This window comes from Botrytis cinerea, chromosome 9 (genome assembly GCF_000143535.2).
Source record: "Botrytis cinerea B05.10 chromosome 9, complete sequence".
NCBI lineage: Eukaryota > Fungi > Ascomycota > Leotiomycetes > Helotiales > Sclerotiniaceae > Botrytis > Botrytis cinerea.
The window spans coordinates 1,628,269-1,647,509 of record NC_037318.1 but is presented as its reverse complement, the minus strand read 5'-3'; the positions used below and the strand labels follow the sequence as shown (position 1 = coordinate 1,647,509).

Sequence of the window (19,241 nt, the reverse complement as noted above, 5' to 3'; positions counted from 1 at the left end):
TTTTTGGTTTAATTAGCATGTTATTTCGGTCTTCATGATTCACAAGTGTCACCTCAGAGAATCATCAAAAGTGGTAGATAATTAACCATGTCTAATTCCTATCCTGAAAGCTTTTCAACGTTCGTCTCAGAAGTACGTTGAAAGGCGCCAAATACATCGATTCTGACTTTCCAACTCCAGAAACTCGTCCTAGAAGCGCATCGTAGTATCAAACCCCGTGTGATACGCCTCTGAATACCCAGAAGTACACATCCTAAGAACACGCTAGAGTCGCCGAAGTCATGAGAACTCCAGCTCAATAATACATACACCTCATCTCGTCAATACAAGAGCACATGCGAAGTTGTATTCGGTCTGTATGTGGATTGTGGAAATAGATCCTGCGCACACATATATGATCGAAGAGTGAATCTCGTAGAAGGTTTCCCCACTCACTTCTCTCTACACTGCCTGTGGGCTAAAATCTTGAACCCAGTTCAAGGTGTGGATTTAGGACAATCGGTGAGTGGTGAGATTGGGAACACTGGGTGTAGTGTAGATCATCCTAGAATTTCTTAGCGAGGTCGACAATTGCTGACTGATTGGATGACATACCTTCTTCGTCTTCGTCTTCGTCTTGTTCTTGCTCTTGCTCTTCTTCTCCTCCTCCCGCAAAAGCAGAATTTCCTCTTGCGTGTGCTCTACGCTCAGTCTCGATTGTCACCCTCCGGATAGCCTGTGCAGCACTCTGAAGACTGGCAAGTGTCTCCGCTGTATCACAGTCACATTAGCAATATTCAAAAAAATGTAAAAATAAGTAGGGATGAGAGGGACTTACTCAAGCTGTCAGTCATGGTATCTACATAGTCACTTAGATCTTCTGCAGATGGTGCTGGGATTGGAGTTGCGGTGTCGGTGGATTTGGATTTGGATTTCGCCGGCTTGACAATGTAGGGTTTGGGAGTAGAGGCCGAGAGATTGGCGCTGGATTCCCGCTTTTTGAGACTGTATCTTCTTCCGGGGGGGTGATTTGCTGTGGTGGGAACTGTGGTGGATGGTTGCACGGCTCCGCTTGTCGGAATAGGAGAGGTAGCGCCGGGTTCTGCTCCTAGGGAAGAGCGATGGGAAACTCCTGGGTGAGGAGCGAATGAGGTTTCTCCTGGTTGGTGGAGATCTGCGATAGTGAGAGGTGTGGAGAGTGGGAGGTTTCTTCTTTGGAGTATGGTCTCGGGGGTGGAGACGGGCGGGTGGAGTTGGGGTGTGTAGGCGTGGAAGGGGGGGTGGATTGGTGGGGGGATAGGGTGTCGGTGGGGGTGGTGTGGTTGTGGACGGCTGGGGGTGCCTGTGGTTGTGGGAGTTTGGCGGGTTGGGCTTGCGGATTGGAGAGAGAGGGGTGAGCTGGGGAATTGTTAGTTTGGTTGAGGGGGGAGGGAGAGTCAACATACCTAGTGTTCTCTCGTTGAGATTCTCTTGAGTTCTCGTCGTCTGTGAGATATGTTAGTCAAGTGAAAACTTTAATTAACTATACCAAGTAAATTTTGAAGGTGTATTAGGAGATATACAAAACATACCTTTCCCCGCCTCATCGCCTCTTCGACGATCCATTTTGCCGGTATGAAATGAACCCTTTTGTTTTGTAGGTAGGTAGGTAGGTAGGTAGGTAGGTAGGTAGGTAGTGGAATGCAATAATACAAAAATGTTTGATGTTGGACGTAAGCAAGTACAATGAACTATGTCAAACTTGATGGTACAAACAAACAAATAGTGTGTGTGTATATGTGTGTATAGTTGCGATATGATGTGGTATGATACAGGGCACTCAGCAGTGTGAGAAGTGTTTGGGTATCAAGAGGAGAAGGAATGTAATGTAATGTATGTATGTATGTATGTATCTAGAGAAAGATGAACACTTTTGAAGAGAGATAGAGAGAGAGGAATATGTAGGAGCTATTGGGTAAGTAGTAGATAGGTATATATAGACGACTTGTGAGCAAGCTTCCCCGCTTCTCATCTACATATTTACAGTAGTCAAACTTTTAAGATTATCCTGTAGAGGAGTTTGATTACCTGGCTCTACATGACCTTACATGACATGATGAGACAACCCGAGCCCCGAACCCGAAATTAGTCTTCTTTGGTTTGTATCTAATTTGACCCTCGGGAGGGTCGGGGGATCTTGGGCGTAGTGTGGATGTGGAGGGGTAGAGGGGTAGAATGGTGAATTAGAGTAGTGTATTGGATGTGGATGAGATGAATGAGTAGAATATATTCATGGTGAGCTTTTCACTCGAAGGGTATATTTGTGGATTAAATAGTTTTTTGGCATTTTAGATGATGAGTCGAATTGGGCTTGTTAAGGAGAGGATATAGATTGTTTACTATTTGATTGTGTTTACTGTTTCTTGTTTATTATTTGCTGCTTGATATTACTTGTTGTTCTCCACATAGATATCACCATCAAATCGCCCAGCAGAACAAACAACTCCACGCATTAATCACAAACTTATTACTTTACTCTCTATCTATCTATTCACTTCTCGGCCTTCGGACTGATGATATCCCTTCTTGAAGTTATCATCATCTGAAATTCAACTTCTCACTTCCTGTAACATTCACCATGGAAAAGTAGACACACTAAAAGAGATTAGAAAGAAATTGAATCAGCTAATGAATATTCAATATCTTTCTTTAGTGTTTCCTAGTAGACTTATTAACTTCTTATAATTCTCTTTCTCTTCCTCTTTCATTTTCTCTTTCTTCTCCCTCTTTTCCCACCTCATCCATCTTCTCGCAGTTCAACTCCCCTCTCACAGCCCAATACCATACAAACGAAAGAAAACAACACAGAAACCAACAATCCATCCATCACTCTTTCAAAATGTTTGTTCCCGTCTTTACAATCAAGTTTCTTGCGCTCCTATCATTTCTCTTTGTCATTGTCTCGGGAAATCCTATTAAACGCAGCGAGGATGAAGGTACAGGAGTTAGATTGCCTGGCCTTTTTGGTCTCTTCACTACACTTGCTGCTTCTGCTCTAACAACTGGTGAACAAGTAAGTTTCGGGATTCTTTTCCTACCACATTTGATCTTGACTTTCTCCTCTCATACCGCTCTACCACCAATTTCCCTCGACAATACTCCAAACCCAGCATTCACATGCTCTATTCAAGAAGAGCATCTATACTAACCCGAACCCCAACAGGTCGGTATTGTCATCATCTCCAGCCAAACCGTCTACATCCAAGAACCCAACAATTTCCCTGCCACAGAATGGGGCGTGCCGGAACCCACAAGCTCCAGCACCAGCACCTATGTGGCTGGAGCCGCAGCCAAGACGAGTACATCTGGAAACACACCATATAGTTTCCCTACCTCTGTTCTCCCTGCTGCAAGCACACAGGTTGATGCTTCTTCATCTGAAGATTCTTCTACCGATATTCCGGCTTCTGCTTCTGCATCGGCATCCGCATCCGCATCCGCATCTGAATCTGAATCTGAATCAACAGATTCGTCACCAACAGTAACACTAACACCCATCGTCGAAGAAAAACAACTAGTCGCAGCCACAACAACATCATGCAACTCCGCCGTCGCAGGCGTAACAATCCCCGCTAGTGCTCTCACAACCGGCGAATTTGTCGCAGTCGAGGTTCTCTGCCAGAAAACAATCTACATCCAAGAACCTAATTTCTACCCCACAAAGACTACGTATGGTATCCCTGCCTCCTCGACAGTAAACATTGCGAACGTCTCATCCGCATCCGCATCCGCATCCACATCCGCATCCACGAAATGCAATACCGCTGTTGCGGGCGTTACGATCCCCGTGAGCGCTCTCACGACCGGAGAATTCGTCGCTGTGGAAACTCTTTGTGGCGAGACAATTTATATTCAAGAACCGAATTTTTATCCCACCAAGACGTTTTATGGTATTCCTGCTGCTGCTTCAGCAAGCGAAACCGTTGATGTCTAGCCGTAGGTGGTGGATAAGTGTGCTGGGATCTTTGCGCAGAAAGTTTGTATCAAGATGAACGGGAAGATTCATAGTGCGTGTGTATTTGAGCAATCATTTCATGTGGACTGTGCTAAACTTCAATGTAATGAGGGAAAATGAGAGCAAGAATTTCAAGTGTTCATGACTTCGTTGTGGGAGAATTAATATGTTTTTCAAAACTTGCTGTTATTTGAGCAACTGGCTAGAAAAGCTTTAGACATGATGATACTATAGATGACACTTGCCATAATGGCTTTATATAATAAAAAGAAGAATTTCTTCGCACAAGCAAGACCGATTGGCCAAAAAAGTGATATTATGTCAGATAATGGAGTTATATTCGCGCAACTTTGTCTGCAACTGAATCTGATAGCAGAAGACTGCTTTTTGGTGAACCTTGACCAGAGAGTCCAAGTTGACTATTTTGCTCGGAACAGTGTCAATCGGAGTCATAGAAACCTGGTTGTCTTCCACTAAAAGATAGTTGACTTTGGCATTTCCGTGGAAGATACACTTTCATAACCTTGATATACCGCTGTCTCGGGTAAAAATCAAGCATGAGGTTACCCATCCTCCACATTCTCTCGTGTCGAGAAGTTTCTTCGTCGCCTTGATTTCCTATCCCCTTCTATGATCATGATAATCGGACTGATTCACACTCCATTTCCAGAAATCGGGGACCATCGAAATCATTAGTTTCTTATCATACTTTATAACTTATTTGATCCATGAATTGTCTCAAGGCATCCATTTCAAATAATTCCATCAACTCCTAAACTCCAAGCAAAGCAAATTTTCCTACTTCCAAGACTCCAACCATGCATGACCCCATCTCCCTCGATTGCCTACAACAAATCGAAATCATCCAATTTCTCTCTGTATTTCAAGATATTTCTCTTGATCTTGGAACCATCCACCCAGGTAACGAAATCTTCCATGCTTCTCGTAACTAAGAATGCCGTGTCTGTGATAGTTTCCGTACCCACTCTAACATGTCCTTGCTCAATAATCTTATTCGCAGCCTGGACTGTCTCTGCCATTCTCAATCTCGTCATTACAACGGGTAAACGTCTTCGGCAGAACGCGGAAACCGTAACGTGCGATTCAACAGAGGAAAGTTTGGAAGTGGAAGCGGTAGAAGGAAGAATTCCCATATCGTGAAGTTTAGAGAGGAGGAGCTGTTCATGCTTTAGACGAACTTGAGAGTCGGGAGGTAAAAGTGTGAGTTTATGGGCGAGTTGACGGAGGGACTATGTATTCATATATTAATATTTAATGACTCCTATCATGAGGAACTATAAACTTACACCGCAAAGTCTATTGTATTTCTGATAATCCCCAGGTTTCTGGATCGCATATCTTCGTATGACAGCCGCATCTCGATGATTGTTGTCTGAAGCGTAGGTTGTGAAGTCTACTTTTCGGAGGAGCTTCTGCTCATGATGCTTAAGTTTACGAACCATTTTGTGAAATCGAATTCAATTGAAAGATTTGAAAGATGTTGTGTCTGGCGCAAATGATTGAAGCCTATCACTATTCCATCGTAGATATCAAAATAAATTTTTGCGGGTCATCGGAATAACCAGCTCCGATGCGGGGTTTCGGCCCGCTTTGGACTTCAAGATTTTGGTATTGAGCAACACCAAGTGGTTTTGATATTGAATGGTACAAGTATAGCAATCATGCCTCCTCGACTACAATGTTTAAACGCCGTGCGCAATGCGGTATCATCGCCGTTCCTTGGAATGCGATTTTCAACCAGCAGAATTATGTCCGCTGGTATGTCAATTATAATCCAACAATCTCTCACCATGAAGCCAATTGCTAATGCTACACGCAGAACTTCCTCCAACATCCGACAAATCATCCTCAGAAATGAGAGGCTATGATAGTCTGATGTCTCTTGTGAACAAAGCTCAAGAAAAGGTCCACGAGCGACGTAGGGCATTATCAGCCAATTCTGGGGTGCAGAGAACTGCGGCTCAGGAATACGAAGACAATGTCTCGAGATCAGCTCTGACAAAACAAATACATAGAAGGTGGAGAGCTGGAGATGTGTATGCGCCACATGATTTGAGTGGAATAGAGATGGCAAAATGGAAGAAGAGAGGAAAGGTTACGAGGGATGTTTTTGATGTGGTTGCTTTCGATCCTATAGCAACGGGGAGTTACAAGGTTAGTTTTTCTTTTGTGGATTGAGAGGGTAGAATAACAGGGCGCTCTTGAGAGAAGCTTGAGCAGGGCTAATGAGCCACCTTAGAATTTCTCAATTATGTCAGAATATGTAACGCCGATGGGAAGGATTAGAGGAAGTAAGGAAACTGGATTAAGACCGGTCAATCAGAGAAAGATTGCAAAGGCAATTAGGAGGTCTATTGGTTTGGGTATGATGCCGAGTGTGCATAGACATCCAGAGGTCCTTTACAAGGCGAGGGAGAGGGATGAAATGAACGATAATTACAAACGAGGCACGTTGGTGTAAGGTATTCTCAGGGTGGCAGAAATGAAGGAATGTATGATATGTGTCGACTTGGTCGCAAATATGCGCCCAGTGGATTGGAGTTGCCCGCAATGATATCGAATTTAAGTATGCATCAATTCCGGTCACGGAACACGCCATATCAACTGAGTACTTGCAGGGGACGAAGCGAGGAGGGCTACTTCTGTGAAGTTACCATCATGCCATCAGCTGTTTGACGTTACCACTGGCAAATTTGCCCCTGTCACGCTGAACTCCTCAAGTCGAATAGTGTGCGTTGGCAAGAGGGCTAATGCCTGCATACAATATGAGCCCTGTGAAATATTTTTTTGATGGGCATGCATACAAATTCAATAACAATCGGAGAAACATTTGTTGCTCTCAACCCTCTAAGTGTATGAATCCAAACATGACGGATCATATTTATGCCTTAATTATTAGTCCACAAGCCTGGGCAGGTACGTAGGTAGGTATCCTTAAAGTCGGAAGCCGTACAAACAAAGCATCGGCATGTTTCTTAGACACTAATTGTCGATACTGAAATCTTTGAATCGACCCTTTCATCATGAATAAGCTTGAACTTTCCCACAATCGATTCAAAAAATTTGAAATTCATTCTACACAACTTCATCCATCCACCTTCAATCAGCCTAATCTAAAATGCGTCTCATTCGTCCTTCCATTTTAATCAAGTTGGCCCGACAGTCTTTCCAAAGACCTGTCATGGCTCTTACCACGAGAACCCCCCACACTCATCGGACTTATTTCGCTGGCAAGGGTCCCGGTGCAACAAAGACTGCCATCGCCAATGACCTAATTCCCAAACACAACATCTGTTGTGAAGAGTCAGTGAAGATGATTAGTCAAATCGAGAAGGAGCTCGACGAAAAGCGTCTTTTAACGGAACAAGTAAATATGCTAGAATTGATTAGATTGAGGTCAATGTATTTCAGGATGGTGAAGGAGAAGGGAACTGCGCTGAGGAAAGACCGGTCGCAACTAGATACGATGGAGATGCAACGCAGACAGTCCTTCAAAGTTTTCTTACCAGAATCCATCCGCCAAGCTGATAAATTCCCGCAGTTACGAATCATCTTCGACGCTACGTTTGGCATCTCCAAAGACGACGTCAAACCTTTGTTGAAAATGGACGAACGTTGTGGTGGGAAATTCAAAGTACAGAACACAGTGGAAAGTCATGGATTGGTTTTCAGTCGTCTCATGCCTGATACGTTCCCATCATTATTCAAAAAATGGTTGGAAACGATTCGAGAGGTTAAAAGCCAAATCGACAATGCAGAGGCTGGATTTGAAGGGAACGTCGCCGCTGAAGAGAACGATGCATTAACGGCATTGGATTTAATGTCCAGAGTTAATATTAGGTTGCATCAGAGAGCCACGATATTAGCTGACGCTTGCGATCTCACTTGCTTTGATGATTTTGAGACTTTTGGGAGATCTACTTATCCGCTTTGGGAATACAAGGATAGGATGATCAAAGAATGGGAGGAAAGACAATTGATGCCAAAGTTGATAGCGGCTGCTGATGCCAATGAGAAGATCTACTGGAGGTATCTATGATGATTCTAGCTGTAGTGGGTGGTGTAGAAATTTTGGGGAATTGGGAGGGACGGTATGACCTCGCTCCACAAAACTGTTCCATCACAACAACATAATCCCCCCTTTCTAAAACGCAAAATTAGCCGCTCTATAATAAAAATGTTTAGAGTGATATCACAGAAATTTATGATCTTGAATGCTGCACAATGTGAGGTTGTCTCTTGGAAATCGACAGCCGAGAAAATAATTGTTGAAGCCCAATTCAAAATTCGAGATCTCATATAAATTTCATAGTATCTCAATAATGAAAGGAATTTGCGGAAGCATAAATTCGGCATCAGAAGCAGATCTACAAGGGCTTTCTTTGAAGTATTGCAGAGAAATGCAAATGAACCTTTTATATCGCAAGTTCCGTAACTTTCAATTTTTAAGAAATAAGTGAAAACCGTAAATTAAATCATCAACTTTGGAGTACCTAGACATCTAGATAAGCTATAACAGAAGCGATGACTGCGTTGAAATCAGATTCGCGGGAGCTTGTTCTTGGAAATCACGGAACAGCGTGATGGATATACAAAAAAATTTCCTTCCGAAGAATTCGAGACTTCCGTTAATCTAGAAACAAAGAAAGTAGTTTATCTCGGATGATGTTTTTGGGCGTCAAAAAGATACATGTGGCCATTGTTGACCTGTTTTATCCAGATAGTTCGACAAGAGAATGAAACAAATCAATTTCCTGGCCACGAAGATCCTACTTTTCTAATTGAGTACCTTGGGGCAAAATCTACACACCAAGGCCAGAAATTTGGCACTATTGCACTGTGTCCAGTCTATAGACGATCTGGGGTTGAAATTAGAATGAGGAGGAAATTCAAAGTCTCAACCGCGTAAATATCAGCTTGTGAGTACAACCGCCGTTCAACGTTCACCTTGGAAAAGGGAAATATCATTGAATATCATACGGACTCTGCAGGTTCAATTTAAATCACCAGCAATGTTTTATGCGACTCTAATACTATTGCATCTCTTCGCAAGCACGATGTGAGATTCCTAAAAGTATCGCTTTCCAGAACATGAAACACATACTTCCAAATTTTAATGGTATTCCAAAAACTAAGAAACGTTTCATACGAATTTTTAAAATATAGTAATGTATGAAATTGAAAAGGCAAAGAAAAGTATGGTGATCAAACTGTCTGTCACATTCAGGAGGAAGGAGATGGATGTACTTACGATCGGCTTTTGAACAACTATTTCCAATGGCGAATATTGTCATGGTCATTTGACCTCTGGGGCTACCGTGGCTATTGTAGCCTCTCACTCTTGCTTGTTGCTATAAAATTTCATGCTGATTGCTATAAAATTTCATTGTTGGCGGCCATGTGACCACTGGAATCATGATGGTTGTTTCACATTTCTGCCTGTTGCGGATGGATGTCTACATTCTGTAAAATCGTCAGCTTATATTTTCAGATCTGGCTTGACTAGAATGGTGAATTAGACAGCTAGACCACAAGATGTGATAATGTCGATCTTTGGGAAATATAAACTAGCGACAGTGAAGCGCGGTTTAAGTATTTTTTTATAACTAGGATCAGTTTCGTGGCATGGTCCATAAGTAGAATAGACGATCAAATCAAGTTCGACGACTGAAAATTAAGGGGATTAACCGTGAAGTTTATGCTATAACTCCACACAAATACAGATTTATATAGAGGCCAAATTATATCTTAGATATGTGAGCTAGATTCGTATGATGGAGATTCGTTTCGGTTCACGAAAACAGGATTTGTAGCATCCTTGATTCGTCATTGCTCTAAAGAAATTCCACGCAGACAGACCTGGTCATGATTGGACTTCAATAGTTGCGATGATGATCCTTCAACAAGTCATGGCGTAGAGACAAGGGAAGGAAGCCGAATGCTTCATTCAATAGCGTAAAGAATACACCAGCGACCTGTGCATACTACACAGATTCTGACTTCTACTGGCCACACGAGCAAGGTATAAAAACACATAGAAACATGATGTATCAGATCATCAGAATCACAAATTTGAATTGACCATCTAAGAAAGAACCAAACTCTTGACGTTAATTCTAGATCCCCGAAGCATGCCAATCGAGGGGATTCAGATGGGCAAAGACAGCGGCCACTTTTGATACTTTTGCCAACCCTCAACTGAATTTTCAATACACAGTTTCGACTATTCGGATGTCTTATTCGGGCTCAGCGAAAACAGTATGCACCGTACGCATAAACATGTGCATCGAGGTAGTGTTTGTCTATAGGTTACAGAATGGAGGATGTGAAGTATGATAGCCCCACTGAAAACCTTTATACACTTGTAGAAAATAGATTTAAAGATGGTATACTAGGGGGCCAACTATGAAGTACCAGGCGCCTGTCATATTCACATTGAATTCATGGGTATAACTTGGAGATAATTATCTGTGACAATGTCTTCAATTGCGCTTCCCAATGATCCAAGGGAACTCCCCAAGGCCAAGATACTATAGATCTTTCAGGATTTGGGAATATTTGAGAAGAAGGAAAAATGAGTCGATACAATTCCATCTTTTGCTAGACTCTTACTTGAAAAGATTCAAGAATTTCAAAAAGCGTTGATATAGTTCTTTTTCAAACACAAGGAAGACCCAAAGGACCAAGCGAGGTCTGAATCTACTGAAGTTGTGAGCTATGTGGACCGTGCATAGCTGCCTCCACAATGATTACATAAGTACTCACTTCACGGCTGCTACTCAATCGCTAGGCTGTCGGGGATTGATACATTTATTTACTTTCAGCCTTGCATCTTTTCTCGAGATTTCATTATTTCAATGCTTTGAACCTTGAATTTCAAATACAATAACTTTCGCAATCATGTCTGGTCGACGCGATTTCCTCAGTCAAAAGGCGCCAGAAAATTATGTTGCTGGTTTAGGTCGAGGAGCGACAGGATTTACAACACGATCTGATTTAGGTCCTGCGCGAGAAGGACCAAGTGAAGATCAAATCAAAGAAGCTCTTGCAAAGCGCGCTGCTCAACTCGGTCAAGCAGTCCCTACAGCATACGGAGCCACCGAAAAGAAAGATGATGACGAGGATGATGAGCGCTTTCAGGATCCGGACAATGAAGTTGGATTATTCTCAGGTGGCGTTTATGACAAGGACGATGATGAAGCAGATAGAATCTACCAGGAAGTAGATGAGAAGATGGATAGAAGGCGGAAAATAAGAAGGTTTGTCTCCCCATTTATCGTAATTCCACATCCTCCAATGCACTTGGTTTATCATATGAAAATAGATGAGCAGATTACCGACGAGTTTACCTACAGGGAAGCACGAGAAAAAGCAGAAAGGGAAGAATACGAACGCAATAATCCCAAAATCCAACAACAATTTGCGGACCTGAAACGAGCATTAGGAACAGTCAGTGATGAAGATTGGGCAAACTTACCGGAAGTCGGTGATTTGACTGGCAAAAATCGACGAAGCAAACAAGAATTGAGGAAGAGGTTTTATGCAGTTCCTGATAGTGTTATTGCTGGAGCTCGGGATACGACTGAGCTGGGAACTACCGTAATGGATGATGGTGGAGAAAGTGCAGGAGGAGATGGACCTGATGGGACCATGACCAACTTCGCGGATATCGGAGCCGCAAGAGATAAAGTACTTAAGGTAAAACTCGATCAAGCGTCTCAAGGAACCGACTCAATGTCTGGAAATGCGACCAATATCGACCCGAAAGGATATCTTACAAGTTTAGCCAAATCGCAAATTAACGAGGGTGAAACCCAAGTTGGTGATATCGTTCGTGTACGGACTCTGCTGGAGTCTGTCATCAAAACGAATCCAAAGCATGCTCCAGGATGGATTGCAGCTGCTCGTGTCGAAGAGCTTGCAGGAAAAACTGTGGCGGCACGTAATATCATCGCACGTGGTTGTGAGTATTGTCCTAAGAGTGAGGATATCTGGCTGGAGAATATTCGATTGAATGACAACCACAACGCAAAGATTATTGCAGCAAATGCCATCAGAAATAACGATCGTTCAGTGCGATTATGGGTTGAATCGATGAAATTAGAATCGGAGCCTAGAGCCAAGAAACGAGTCATCAGGCACGCGTTAGATCACATTCCACAATCTGTAAATCTCTGGAAAGAGGCTGTCAATCTCGAGGAAGATCCTAGTGATGCACGTCTACTTCTTGCCAAAGCGACCGAAATTATTCCTCTTTCAGTCGAATTATGGTTAGCTCTTGCAAGATTAGAAACATCAGAGAATGCTCAAAAAGTCCTGAATAAGGCTCGCAAAGCTATACCTACTTCTCACGAAATTTGGATAGCTGCTGCCCGTCTTGGTGAGCAAATGGGCACCGCCTCTAAAATAAACGTCATGAACCGTGCTGTTAAAGCTTTGGCAAAAGAGTCTGCCATGTTGAAAAGAGAAGACTGGATCACTGAAGCAGAAAAATGTGAGGAAGAAGGAGCTGTTTTGACCTGCGGTAACATCATTCGTGAAACTCTAGGATGGGGACTGGACGAAGATGATGATCGAAAGGACATTTGGATGGAGGATGCAAAAGCTAGCATCAACCGTGGAAAATACGAAACTGCCCGTGCTATCTATGCTTATGCACTTCGAGTATTCGTTACCAGCACGAAACTTTGGCTTGCGGCTGCAGATCTAGAAAAGAACCATGGTACAAAGGAAGCTTTGTGGCAGTTACTCGAGAAGGCTGTCGAAGCACGCCCTACCAGTGAAGTGCTGTGGATGATGTTAGCCAAGGAAAAGTGGTTAGCTGGCGAAGTCGATAATGCACGAAGAGTCCTTGGTAAAGCATTCAACCAAAATCCAAATAACGAGGAGATTTGGCTGGCAGCTGTGAAATTAGAAGCAGAAAATAACCAGCCAGAACAGGCACGAGAACTTCTCAAAACAGCACGACAAGAAGCTCCAACTGATCGTGTATGGACAAAGAGTGTGGCATACGAAAGACAATTGGGTAATATCGACGCAGCTCTGGATCTTGCGAATCAAGGATTAAATCTATTTCCTGGTGCAGCCAAATTATGGATGATGAAAGGTCAAATTTACGAAGGCGAAGGTAAAATGCCACAAGCCCGTGAAGCTTACAGTACAGGCACAAAAGCATGTCCAAAATCTGTTCCACTTTGGCTACTATATTCACGACTCGAAGAGCGAGCTGGTATGGTCGTCAAAGCACGTAGTGTTCTCGACAGAGCCCGGTTGGCAGTCCCCAAATCACCAGAATTGTGGACTGAATCGGTGAGAGTTGAACGACGCGCAAACAACACTGCACAGGCCAAAATCATGATGGCAAAAGCTCTTCAAGAGGTACCTAACAGTGGATTGTTATACACAGAATCTATTTGGAACCTTGAAGCACGTACACAAAGGAAACCGAGGGCATTGGAAGCTATCAAGAAAGTCGACAACGATCCTATCCTTTTCGTCACTATTGCCCGTATTTTCTGGGGCGAGAGAAGATTGGAAAAAGCGCAGAATTGGTTCGAGAAAGCGATTTTACTGGATAGTGATCTGGGTGATACTTGGGCTTGGTATTATAAGTTTTTATTGCAGCATGGTACTGAAGTAAGTCTCAACCTCCCTGATTCTACACATGAAAATGACGATAGGCGGCTCGGTGGCGTGGTTGAGTATGATATGTAGATCAAAACTAACATAATTAAATAGGAAAAACGAGCAGATGTGATACAGAAATGTATACTCAGCGAACCTCGCCACGGGGAGTATTGGCAGGCGGTTGCGAAAGATCCAAAGAATGCGGGGAAGGGCATAGAGGAAATATTGAAGTTGGTCGTGGAGAAAGTAGAGTGAGCAGATTTCATGGATGGGAATTTGAATGAAATTGGAAATACAATGAGATGAGAGTGAGGAAGTAATGGGTGTATGGTGATATTGTAGAAACATAAACATTTCACATGAGTACTTGCTTGATGCGTGGGCTAAAATGAATAAGATGAAGTACGTTGTATACGTGATACTTGTTGCATACTTGGATTATGTAAAAGAAACTGAGTTCTGAATTGGCGATGGCGATGGCGATACATGGGATACAAACTCTAATTGTCAGTCTTCACTGAGGGAAGGGAGTTCGAGGCCCAGATGAAAATCTGTAGGGCTATTGATTGGTAGAGAGATGGATTAGGGAACCTTTCACACGAAAGAATTTGCACTTATATTCACATTGTGTTCATATCACATTCGCAAAAGAGAAAAGACAAAAAGTTGTATGTATGGGAAGGTATTCGAATTCACCAACCCTAAAGACTATTACCAGTCATCCATCCATTCCTTCCTTCCGGATATCATACATTCATAAAAGCAAGCTATCATGTGTAGCAAGCAAAAGTAAAGCCCGTTCAATCCCAACGCTAAAAGAAATATCAATGCATCGATTCATTCATCGTCCTTCCTGTATTCGCACCAGTGTAAATTATTCGAAAGAGACGAATTTATTTGTTGCCAGTGAGGGAGGAGGCTATTAATTAAGTTAGTTATGTGTAAATCTTTGTTTTTTGCTTGAACATGCAGCGGGGTGTTAACATACCAGTGTTGGAGAGGGTGTCAGAAACAGTGTTTGCAGCATTGCCGGCGGTGTCTGAGACGGAACCAAGAATACCCTTTCCTTCGCTTTGGGCATCGTCGGCACCAGAGCGGGTCTTGTCAGAGACTTCTTGGGTGGTGGATTTAGAGTCGGCTGTGGGGATGATGGTTAGTATCTTGTGCCAGAGGGAAATTAGAGGGAGGAAAGGAAGATTACATACATGGTTGAACGGCACCAGCAGCCTTGTCGACACCTCCAGTGATGTTCTCTCCGATCTTGGTGGTGGTGGACTTCTGGGAGTCGGGAGTGATCTTCTCGGAGACTTGCTCGCCAACACCTTTGCGGAGACTGTCAGACATGTTGATGGAGTTTTGTTTTGAGGTGGGGGTTTGAAAGATTTGTTTGAAGTTTGTGGTTGTAGGTGTGGAAGTGAGTTTGTTGAGATTTTGTTGATGTGAATGAGGAATGGAAACTGAGCGGAAGAAGTGTCCTTCTTATACTTAGGAGGAGAGAGGAACCATGGCACTAGCCACGATTCGAACGAGGCAGGTACGCACCCATGCTTCTTTCAGAACCAAGTTAAAGCAGGTTTGGGAAGGAAAGGTGAGGCAAGTGGCTGGTGGCTAGTGAACAATACCCATTACCCACCTGCTCCTTCCGATCCTGCGTGCCTGCTTGCCTTTTGCGTGTTTGTATGTAACTGCTGCCCAGCATCTAGACCTGCCAGGCTGCCACACCAAGACAGGCAAATCATTATTGAGTAGTAACATCTAACAAAACATTCTGCAACAAGAAACGTCATATATCCACAAGGCAACGCCACACGGTCGCATGATCATTAATGTGGCTATTATTCCATTTTATCCATTTGTTTGGGACAAGAAGCCTCTCATAAATTGTACCCAGTATGCATGGCGGGGGGCAATGGTTCCCACTGGTTCGTCACACCCTGTTCTCGCTAATGGGCAAATTGAAAATCCCATGTAAGAAGACATCGAGATTTGATTTCAAGGAAATCTGTCAGAGATATGGTGATGCATCCACCAATGAGAAAAGTCGGATGGCCATTTGATATTAAAATAGAGCCATAATCGACAGACATGATGCAAAAGGATCTACCAACATATGCGCTGATGCCGGTTGCAGGAAGATTGCGAGATGGTTCTTCCATCCTCTGGTGTGCTTATGATGCAATATGTAACAGGGGATACGTGTGTCGTCATTACCAACAATTGACAGATGGGGAATTGCGAACCACAATAATAAGCATCAATAGCAACCAAGTAATACATCTGTGTGGGAAGGCGTCGTTGTCATTCTGTGGCGGCGGATGAGTGAATCCATAAAAATGGCAGGCAAGATTTATACTGGGGAGATGAGATAATAATGACACAATTCCTGGGCAAGAAAGAACGAATTGTGATACATAGACACGTGATTTGCGAACACAACACATCGATTTATATCCTGCCGGGTAGATTCTGTATATGGTTTGACATCACAGCCTTCTGATGAAAGGATCAAAGTTTTTGATGAGTGATCATGAAGTGTGAAGAACTGGTGGGAGCTAGGGAAGTTGAGTCGTGATTACGTAATAATTGCTCGCCCAATTAAAGACTGGCTGTCGGCACGCCAATCGTCTTTTCACGTGCTCGCGCGAATGTTGAGTTCTTTCCGTTTGCTGAAACGTTTGTACGTGTACATTACACATCACAACACAGCGGCAATGATCCAATCTAGGTGTCAAATTGTCTACTTGCACACTCTTATTCATATGAATTCTGGCTCGAATTGATCAAATGGGGGGATACAGCACGCCAAGTAGTGATGTTCGTTTTCTCAAACCCCTTACATTGCCTCATTATCGTGTCTTGCGGATTTGCGGATGATGAATCTTCCCATCAGAGCTCACTCCTGATATACACATCATATATACGCGCCCTCTAGCCAATCATTCCTCGACTAGCCATCTAGCTCAAATCTTTTGTTGCATGTCTACTATAGGGTCTAATGCCTGCAACTTAGAATCTTATGAAGCCTGGGATGAACATATCAAGGTAAAGGTATATTGCACAGGGACAAGACAACCTACAGTACTGATTCTTTTTCGGCAGTGCAAGATATTTTATAACAGTATACAGTGGTAAAAGAGAAGTACGCACACAACAAGTGTTGTTTCATCATATTTTTCTATGAGCTAAATTGAGAACTTTCACTGGAGATATCTACACAGTGCATCGTATCATTAATATCATACACATTAATAGCACAATTTAAACTTCCCTGACCGTTTCAGCATTTGTGCTCTTCTCGCTGCCATCATGTGGTACAACGACATGCTCACCGACGTCCTTCCGTCTGACATCTTCATTGACAACTTTGAAGAGGACATCCATTTGCTCCAAACTCAGGCCTTTGGTCTCTGGAAGGAACAAAGTGAAGATGAATGCGACCGAATTAAACGTTCCGAAAATCTGTTCCCAACAAGAATTGTTAGATTGCGCGACTTTTCCATGTTTTCGGACTTTTTTTGGGGATAACATACCATCCATGTTTTCCATCCAATGTTCAACACTGCGATGGGAGTTTCTCTGGAAACGACATAGTTGAAAAGCCATACAACCATAACACTGATAGCCATTCCCCAATCACGGATTCGAGTAGGATAAATCCTAACATTGTTAGCCTATTGAAGAACATTGTGGTGTTATGACAACTTACTCTCCAATATAAACCCAAGCGATAGGACCCCAAGACATTGAATAGAATACGACGAAAAGGTATATGATTGCCATCTAAAAAAGTTAGTATTGGGCTCAGCCAGTGGTATTAAGTACACTTACCATCCCCTTTCCACTTGGCGTATCGTTTGTTAAACTTCCAGCGGTTGGTGGATGTGTGGCTAAGACTGCACCAAGAGCAAACATACAGATTGCCATGCCAGCACTACCGATACTCAATAGATTTTTCCTCTTGAAGTGTTGGATCTAAACGATATCAGTGTCAGGATGATCTACTTATGAATTGAAACACAGTAAACAGCAAAGGTATGATCAAACTTACTCCTCCAACCAAGAAAATGATAGTAACAGCCACTTTAAGGCAGGTGAAGATTCCACTAGCAAAGAGAGCAGCATTCTGAGCAGTAAACCCAATTTGTTTGAATACTGTTGGTCCGTAGTACAGGATTCCGTTATGTCCACACCAGATGCTAAAGAAGGAGACACCACATCCCCAAACAAGACGAACAAGGTTTCTGGATTGAAACAGTTCGGTAATTGATCTACCAGAAGTTGCAGCAATTTCCTCTTCAATTTGCGCATGCATCTCTGCAATTTCAGTCTTGATGTCCAAGTCCTCCGATGTTGAGCCTCGGAGATAACACAAGGCGTGTTCGGCTTCGTCCCATCGATTCTGTTTGGCCAGCCATCTTGGCGATTCGATTATAAGGAATGATCCGATCATAATGATTGCAGCGAGGATGATTTGGATGCTCAAAGGAATTCGCCACTGTTTGCTCGTGGGCTCTAGATGCAACGAGCACCCATATGTTGTCCAATAAGCCAATAATCCACCACTCACGAGGAACATTTCGAAGAGTCCCATAAGGAATCCTCTCAATTCTTTTGGTGCAGTCTCGGCAACAAGAACGGGAGTAAGATTGCTAACCATGCCAACACCAAAACCTGCTATAACACGACCAGCATAAATCATAGACAGAGAAGGTGGCTGAGCTGCAGTTTGAAGAATTCCACCGAGCATGAAAAAAGCAGCTGCAATAGTCATGGTTGGTTTTCGACCAATGTATTTCGTGAGTAGGGCCGGAACTATAGCTCCAAAGAATGCACCGGCATTGAGAAGAGCTACAATATTGGAGGAAATGTGTGCCGAATGTGCAGGGCTTGTCGAGAGTTTGAACTCCGAAGAAAAACTGTTTAAGAAGTCAGTGTCGTTTCCTCGCGTGGCGGCTGTTCATAATCACCTTCTTAACGCGACAACAGAACCAGCGACTCCTGTATCATAACCAAACAGCATAGAAGCTGTATTAGCCACTGCGGCAACGGAAACCGCGCCTCTATGCTTTGACAAGAGTGCTAAAGTCGAAGACATGATTGATCTGGTACCTGAAGGAACATGTGAAAAAAGAACAAACAACACACCATATATCTATCTCAGATGAGATTATCTGTAACATTCTCCCCCGCTGCGATACGACTTACAATTGTAATAGTTCTCAGGATAGCAAAAGGTCCGTCTCTTACCTTCTGTTCGCCCAATGGACGATGCTTCAGAAATCCGACACAATGGTGCCCCGTGGGGCAGTTGATAATTATTGTTTCTATATCAGGTAAATACCCCGCGCGAGCCCATGAACCATGCGCTGTCATTTCATTTCAGTACGTCCTAGATTGCAGCTTAGTATGCAGGATGTACGACACTAATGAAACTCTGCATTTGACTTTCATGGTTTCGAATTTTGTCATTCGATTTTCCTGTCTCTGCGAGTGGGTCTCTTGCCATTCTAACCTCAATACTGGAGCAGGAGCTACGAATTAGGCTGTCGACTCGGTAAACCTGCATATAAATTTGACGGCAAATTGACTCCAAGATGAACCAGTTATGTGAGTGGAGAGA

At 43.2% G+C, this 19,241-nt stretch overlaps 8 protein-coding genes across 11 annotated transcripts; 4 read left to right on the top strand and 4 right to left on the bottom strand.

Moving 5' to 3' along the window:
* Positions 1–71: 71 nt before the first annotated feature.
* BCIN_09g04680 (hypothetical protein) lies at positions 72–2,109 on the bottom strand. Of its 2 annotated transcripts, XM_001551587.2 has the most exons (5): positions 1,551–2,109; positions 1,425–1,464; positions 818–1,377; positions 595–750; positions 72–544 (listed from the first exon to the last, which is right to left on the bottom strand). In XM_001551587.2, exons 1-5 carry the CDS (start codon positions 1,582–1,584, stop codon positions 540–542), a joined length of 795 nt encoding a protein of 264 aa, XP_001551637.2. In that variant the 5' UTR covers positions 1,585–2,109; the 3' UTR covers positions 72–539. The 2 variants fall into 2 exon arrangements, with proteins under 2 accessions (XP_001551637.2, XP_024550962.1); XM_024695169.1 differs by having other exon boundaries at positions 72–750.
* A 342-nt stretch (positions 2,110–2,451) lies between these two features.
* Positions 2,452–4,074, top strand: BCIN_09g04670 (hypothetical protein). The gene is made up of 2 exons (XM_001551586.2): positions 2,452–3,031; positions 3,182–4,074. The coding sequence occupies exons 1-2, from the start codon at positions 2,858–2,860 to the stop codon at positions 3,950–3,952; spliced, it is 945 nt and encodes a 314-aa protein (XP_001551636.1). The 5' UTR covers positions 2,452–2,857; the 3' UTR covers positions 3,953–4,074.
* A 149-nt stretch (positions 4,075–4,223) lies between these two features.
* BCIN_09g04660 (hypothetical protein) lies at positions 4,224–5,501 on the bottom strand. The gene is made up of 2 exons (XM_001551584.2): positions 5,281–5,501; positions 4,224–5,223 (listed from the first exon to the last, which is right to left on the bottom strand). Exons 1-2 carry the CDS (start codon positions 5,434–5,436, stop codon positions 4,819–4,821), a joined length of 561 nt encoding a protein of 186 aa, XP_001551634.1. The 5' UTR covers positions 5,437–5,501; the 3' UTR covers positions 4,224–4,818.
* Positions 5,502–5,607: 106 nt separating this feature from the next.
* Positions 5,608–6,823, top strand: Bcrsm18. The gene is made up of 3 exons (XM_001551583.2): positions 5,608–5,752; positions 5,814–6,148; positions 6,234–6,823. The coding sequence occupies exons 1-3, from the start codon at positions 5,656–5,658 to the stop codon at positions 6,453–6,455; spliced, it is 654 nt and encodes a 217-aa protein (XP_001551633.2). The 5' UTR covers positions 5,608–5,655; the 3' UTR covers positions 6,456–6,823.
* A 44-nt stretch (positions 6,824–6,867) lies between these two features.
* Positions 6,868–8,358, top strand: BCIN_09g04640 (hypothetical protein). The gene has a single exon (XM_024695168.1). It carries the CDS (start codon positions 7,113–7,115, stop codon positions 8,031–8,033), a length of 921 nt encoding a protein of 306 aa, XP_024550961.1. The 5' UTR covers positions 6,868–7,112; the 3' UTR covers positions 8,034–8,358.
* Positions 8,359–10,783: 2,425 nt separating this feature from the next.
* Positions 10,784–14,033, top strand: Bcprp6. 2 transcript variants are annotated; one of them, XM_001551581.2, is made up of 3 exons: positions 10,784–11,253; positions 11,350–13,630; positions 13,733–14,033. In XM_001551581.2, exons 1-3 carry the CDS (start codon positions 10,895–10,897, stop codon positions 13,874–13,876), a joined length of 2,784 nt encoding a protein of 927 aa, XP_001551631.1. In that variant the 5' UTR covers positions 10,784–10,894; the 3' UTR covers positions 13,877–14,033. The 2 variants fall into 2 exon arrangements, with proteins under 2 accessions (XP_001551631.1, XP_024550960.1); XM_024695167.1 differs by having other exon boundaries at positions 11,319–13,630.
* A 263-nt stretch (positions 14,034–14,296) lies between these two features.
* Positions 14,297–15,358, bottom strand: BCIN_09g04620 (hypothetical protein). Its single transcript, XM_024695166.1, has 3 exons — positions 14,827–15,358; positions 14,610–14,759; positions 14,297–14,540 (listed from the first exon to the last, which is right to left on the bottom strand). The coding sequence occupies exons 1-3, from the start codon at positions 14,963–14,965 to the stop codon at positions 14,515–14,517; spliced, it is 315 nt and encodes a 104-aa protein (XP_024550959.1). The 5' UTR covers positions 14,966–15,358; the 3' UTR covers positions 14,297–14,514.
* Positions 15,359–16,776: 1,418 nt separating this feature from the next.
* Positions 16,777–18,909, bottom strand: BCIN_09g04610 (hypothetical protein). Of its 2 annotated transcripts, XM_024695165.1 has the most exons (7): positions 18,869–18,909; positions 18,589–18,730; positions 17,670–18,537; positions 17,450–17,593; positions 17,328–17,401; positions 17,152–17,278; positions 16,777–17,080 (listed from the first exon to the last, which is right to left on the bottom strand). In XM_024695165.1, exons 2-7 carry the CDS (start codon positions 18,714–18,716, stop codon positions 16,880–16,882), a joined length of 1,542 nt encoding a protein of 513 aa, XP_024550958.1. In that variant the 5' UTR covers positions 18,717–18,730; positions 18,869–18,909; the 3' UTR covers positions 16,777–16,879. The 2 variants fall into 2 exon arrangements, with proteins under 2 accessions (XP_024550958.1, XP_001551630.1); XM_001551580.2 differs by having other exon boundaries at positions 18,589–18,909.
* Positions 18,910–19,241: the final 332 nt, after the last annotated feature.

Coding starts and splice junctions, on each gene's coding strand:
- Bcprp6 (XM_001551581.2), top strand. CDS start 10,895: ATGTCTGGTCGACGCGATTTCCTCAGTCAAAAGGCGCCAGAAAATTAT. Junction 11,254..11,349: donor AGAAGGCGGAAAATAAGAAG/GTTTGTCTCCCC, acceptor GTTTACCTACAG/GGAAGCACGAGAAAAAGCAG. Junction 13,631..13,732: donor TATTGCAGCATGGTACTGAA/GTAAGTCTCAAC, acceptor ATAATTAAATAG/GAAAAACGAGCAGATGTGAT.
- BCIN_09g04670 (XM_001551586.2), top strand. CDS start 2,858: ATGTTTGTTCCCGTCTTTACAATCAAGTTTCTTGCGCTCCTATCATTT. Junction 3,032..3,181: donor CTCTAACAACTGGTGAACAA/GTAAGTTTCGGG, acceptor GAACCCCAACAG/GTCGGTATTGTCATCATCTC.
- BCIN_09g04640 (XM_024695168.1), top strand. CDS start 7,113: ATGCGTCTCATTCGTCCTTCCATTTTAATCAAGTTGGCCCGACAGTCT.
- Bcrsm18 (XM_001551583.2), top strand. CDS start 5,656: ATGCCTCCTCGACTACAATGTTTAAACGCCGTGCGCAATGCGGTATCA. Junction 5,753..5,813: donor CAGCAGAATTATGTCCGCTG/GTATGTCAATTA, acceptor TGCTACACGCAG/AACTTCCTCCAACATCCGAC. Junction 6,149..6,233: donor TAGCAACGGGGAGTTACAAG/GTTAGTTTTTCT, acceptor GAGCCACCTTAG/AATTTCTCAATTATGTCAGA.
- BCIN_09g04680 (XM_024695169.1), bottom strand. CDS start 1,584: ATGGATCGTCGAAGAGGCGATGAGGCGGGGAAAG. Junction 1,465..1,550: donor AGGCGATGAGGCGGGGAAAG/GTATGTTTTGTA, acceptor CATATCTCACAG/ACGACGAGAACTCAAGAGAA. Junction 751..817: donor TACCATGACTGACAGCTTGA/GTAAGTCCCTCT, acceptor ACTGTGATACAG/CGGAGACACTTGCCAGTCTT.
- BCIN_09g04620 (XM_024695166.1), bottom strand. CDS start 14,965: ATGTCTGACAGTCTCCGCAAAGGTGTTGGCGAGCAAGTCTCCGAGAAG. Junction 14,760..14,826: donor TGCTGGTGCCGTTCAACCAT/GTATGTAATCTT, acceptor TCATCCCCACAG/CCGACTCTAAATCCACCACC. Junction 14,541..14,609: donor TGACACCCTCTCCAACACTG/GTATGTTAACAC, acceptor CTTAATTAATAG/CCTCCTCCCTCACTGGCAAC.
- BCIN_09g04610 (XM_001551580.2), bottom strand. CDS start 18,716: ATGTCTTCGACTTTAGCACTCTTGTCAAAGCATAGAGGCGCGGTTTCC. Junction 18,538..18,588: donor TCTGTTGTCGCGTTAAGAAG/GTGATTATGAAC, acceptor CTTCTTAAACAG/TTTTTCTTCGGAGTTCAAAC. Junction 17,081..17,151: donor TTGGATGGAAAACATGGATG/GTATGTTATCCC, acceptor TGTTGGGAACAG/ATTTTCGGAACGTTTAATTC.
- BCIN_09g04660 (XM_001551584.2), bottom strand. CDS start 5,436: ATGGTTCGTAAACTTAAGCATCATGAGCAGAAGCTCCTCCGAAAAGTA. Junction 5,224..5,280: donor AATACAATAGACTTTGCGGT/GTAAGTTTATAG, acceptor ATGAATACATAG/TCCCTCCGTCAACTCGCCCA.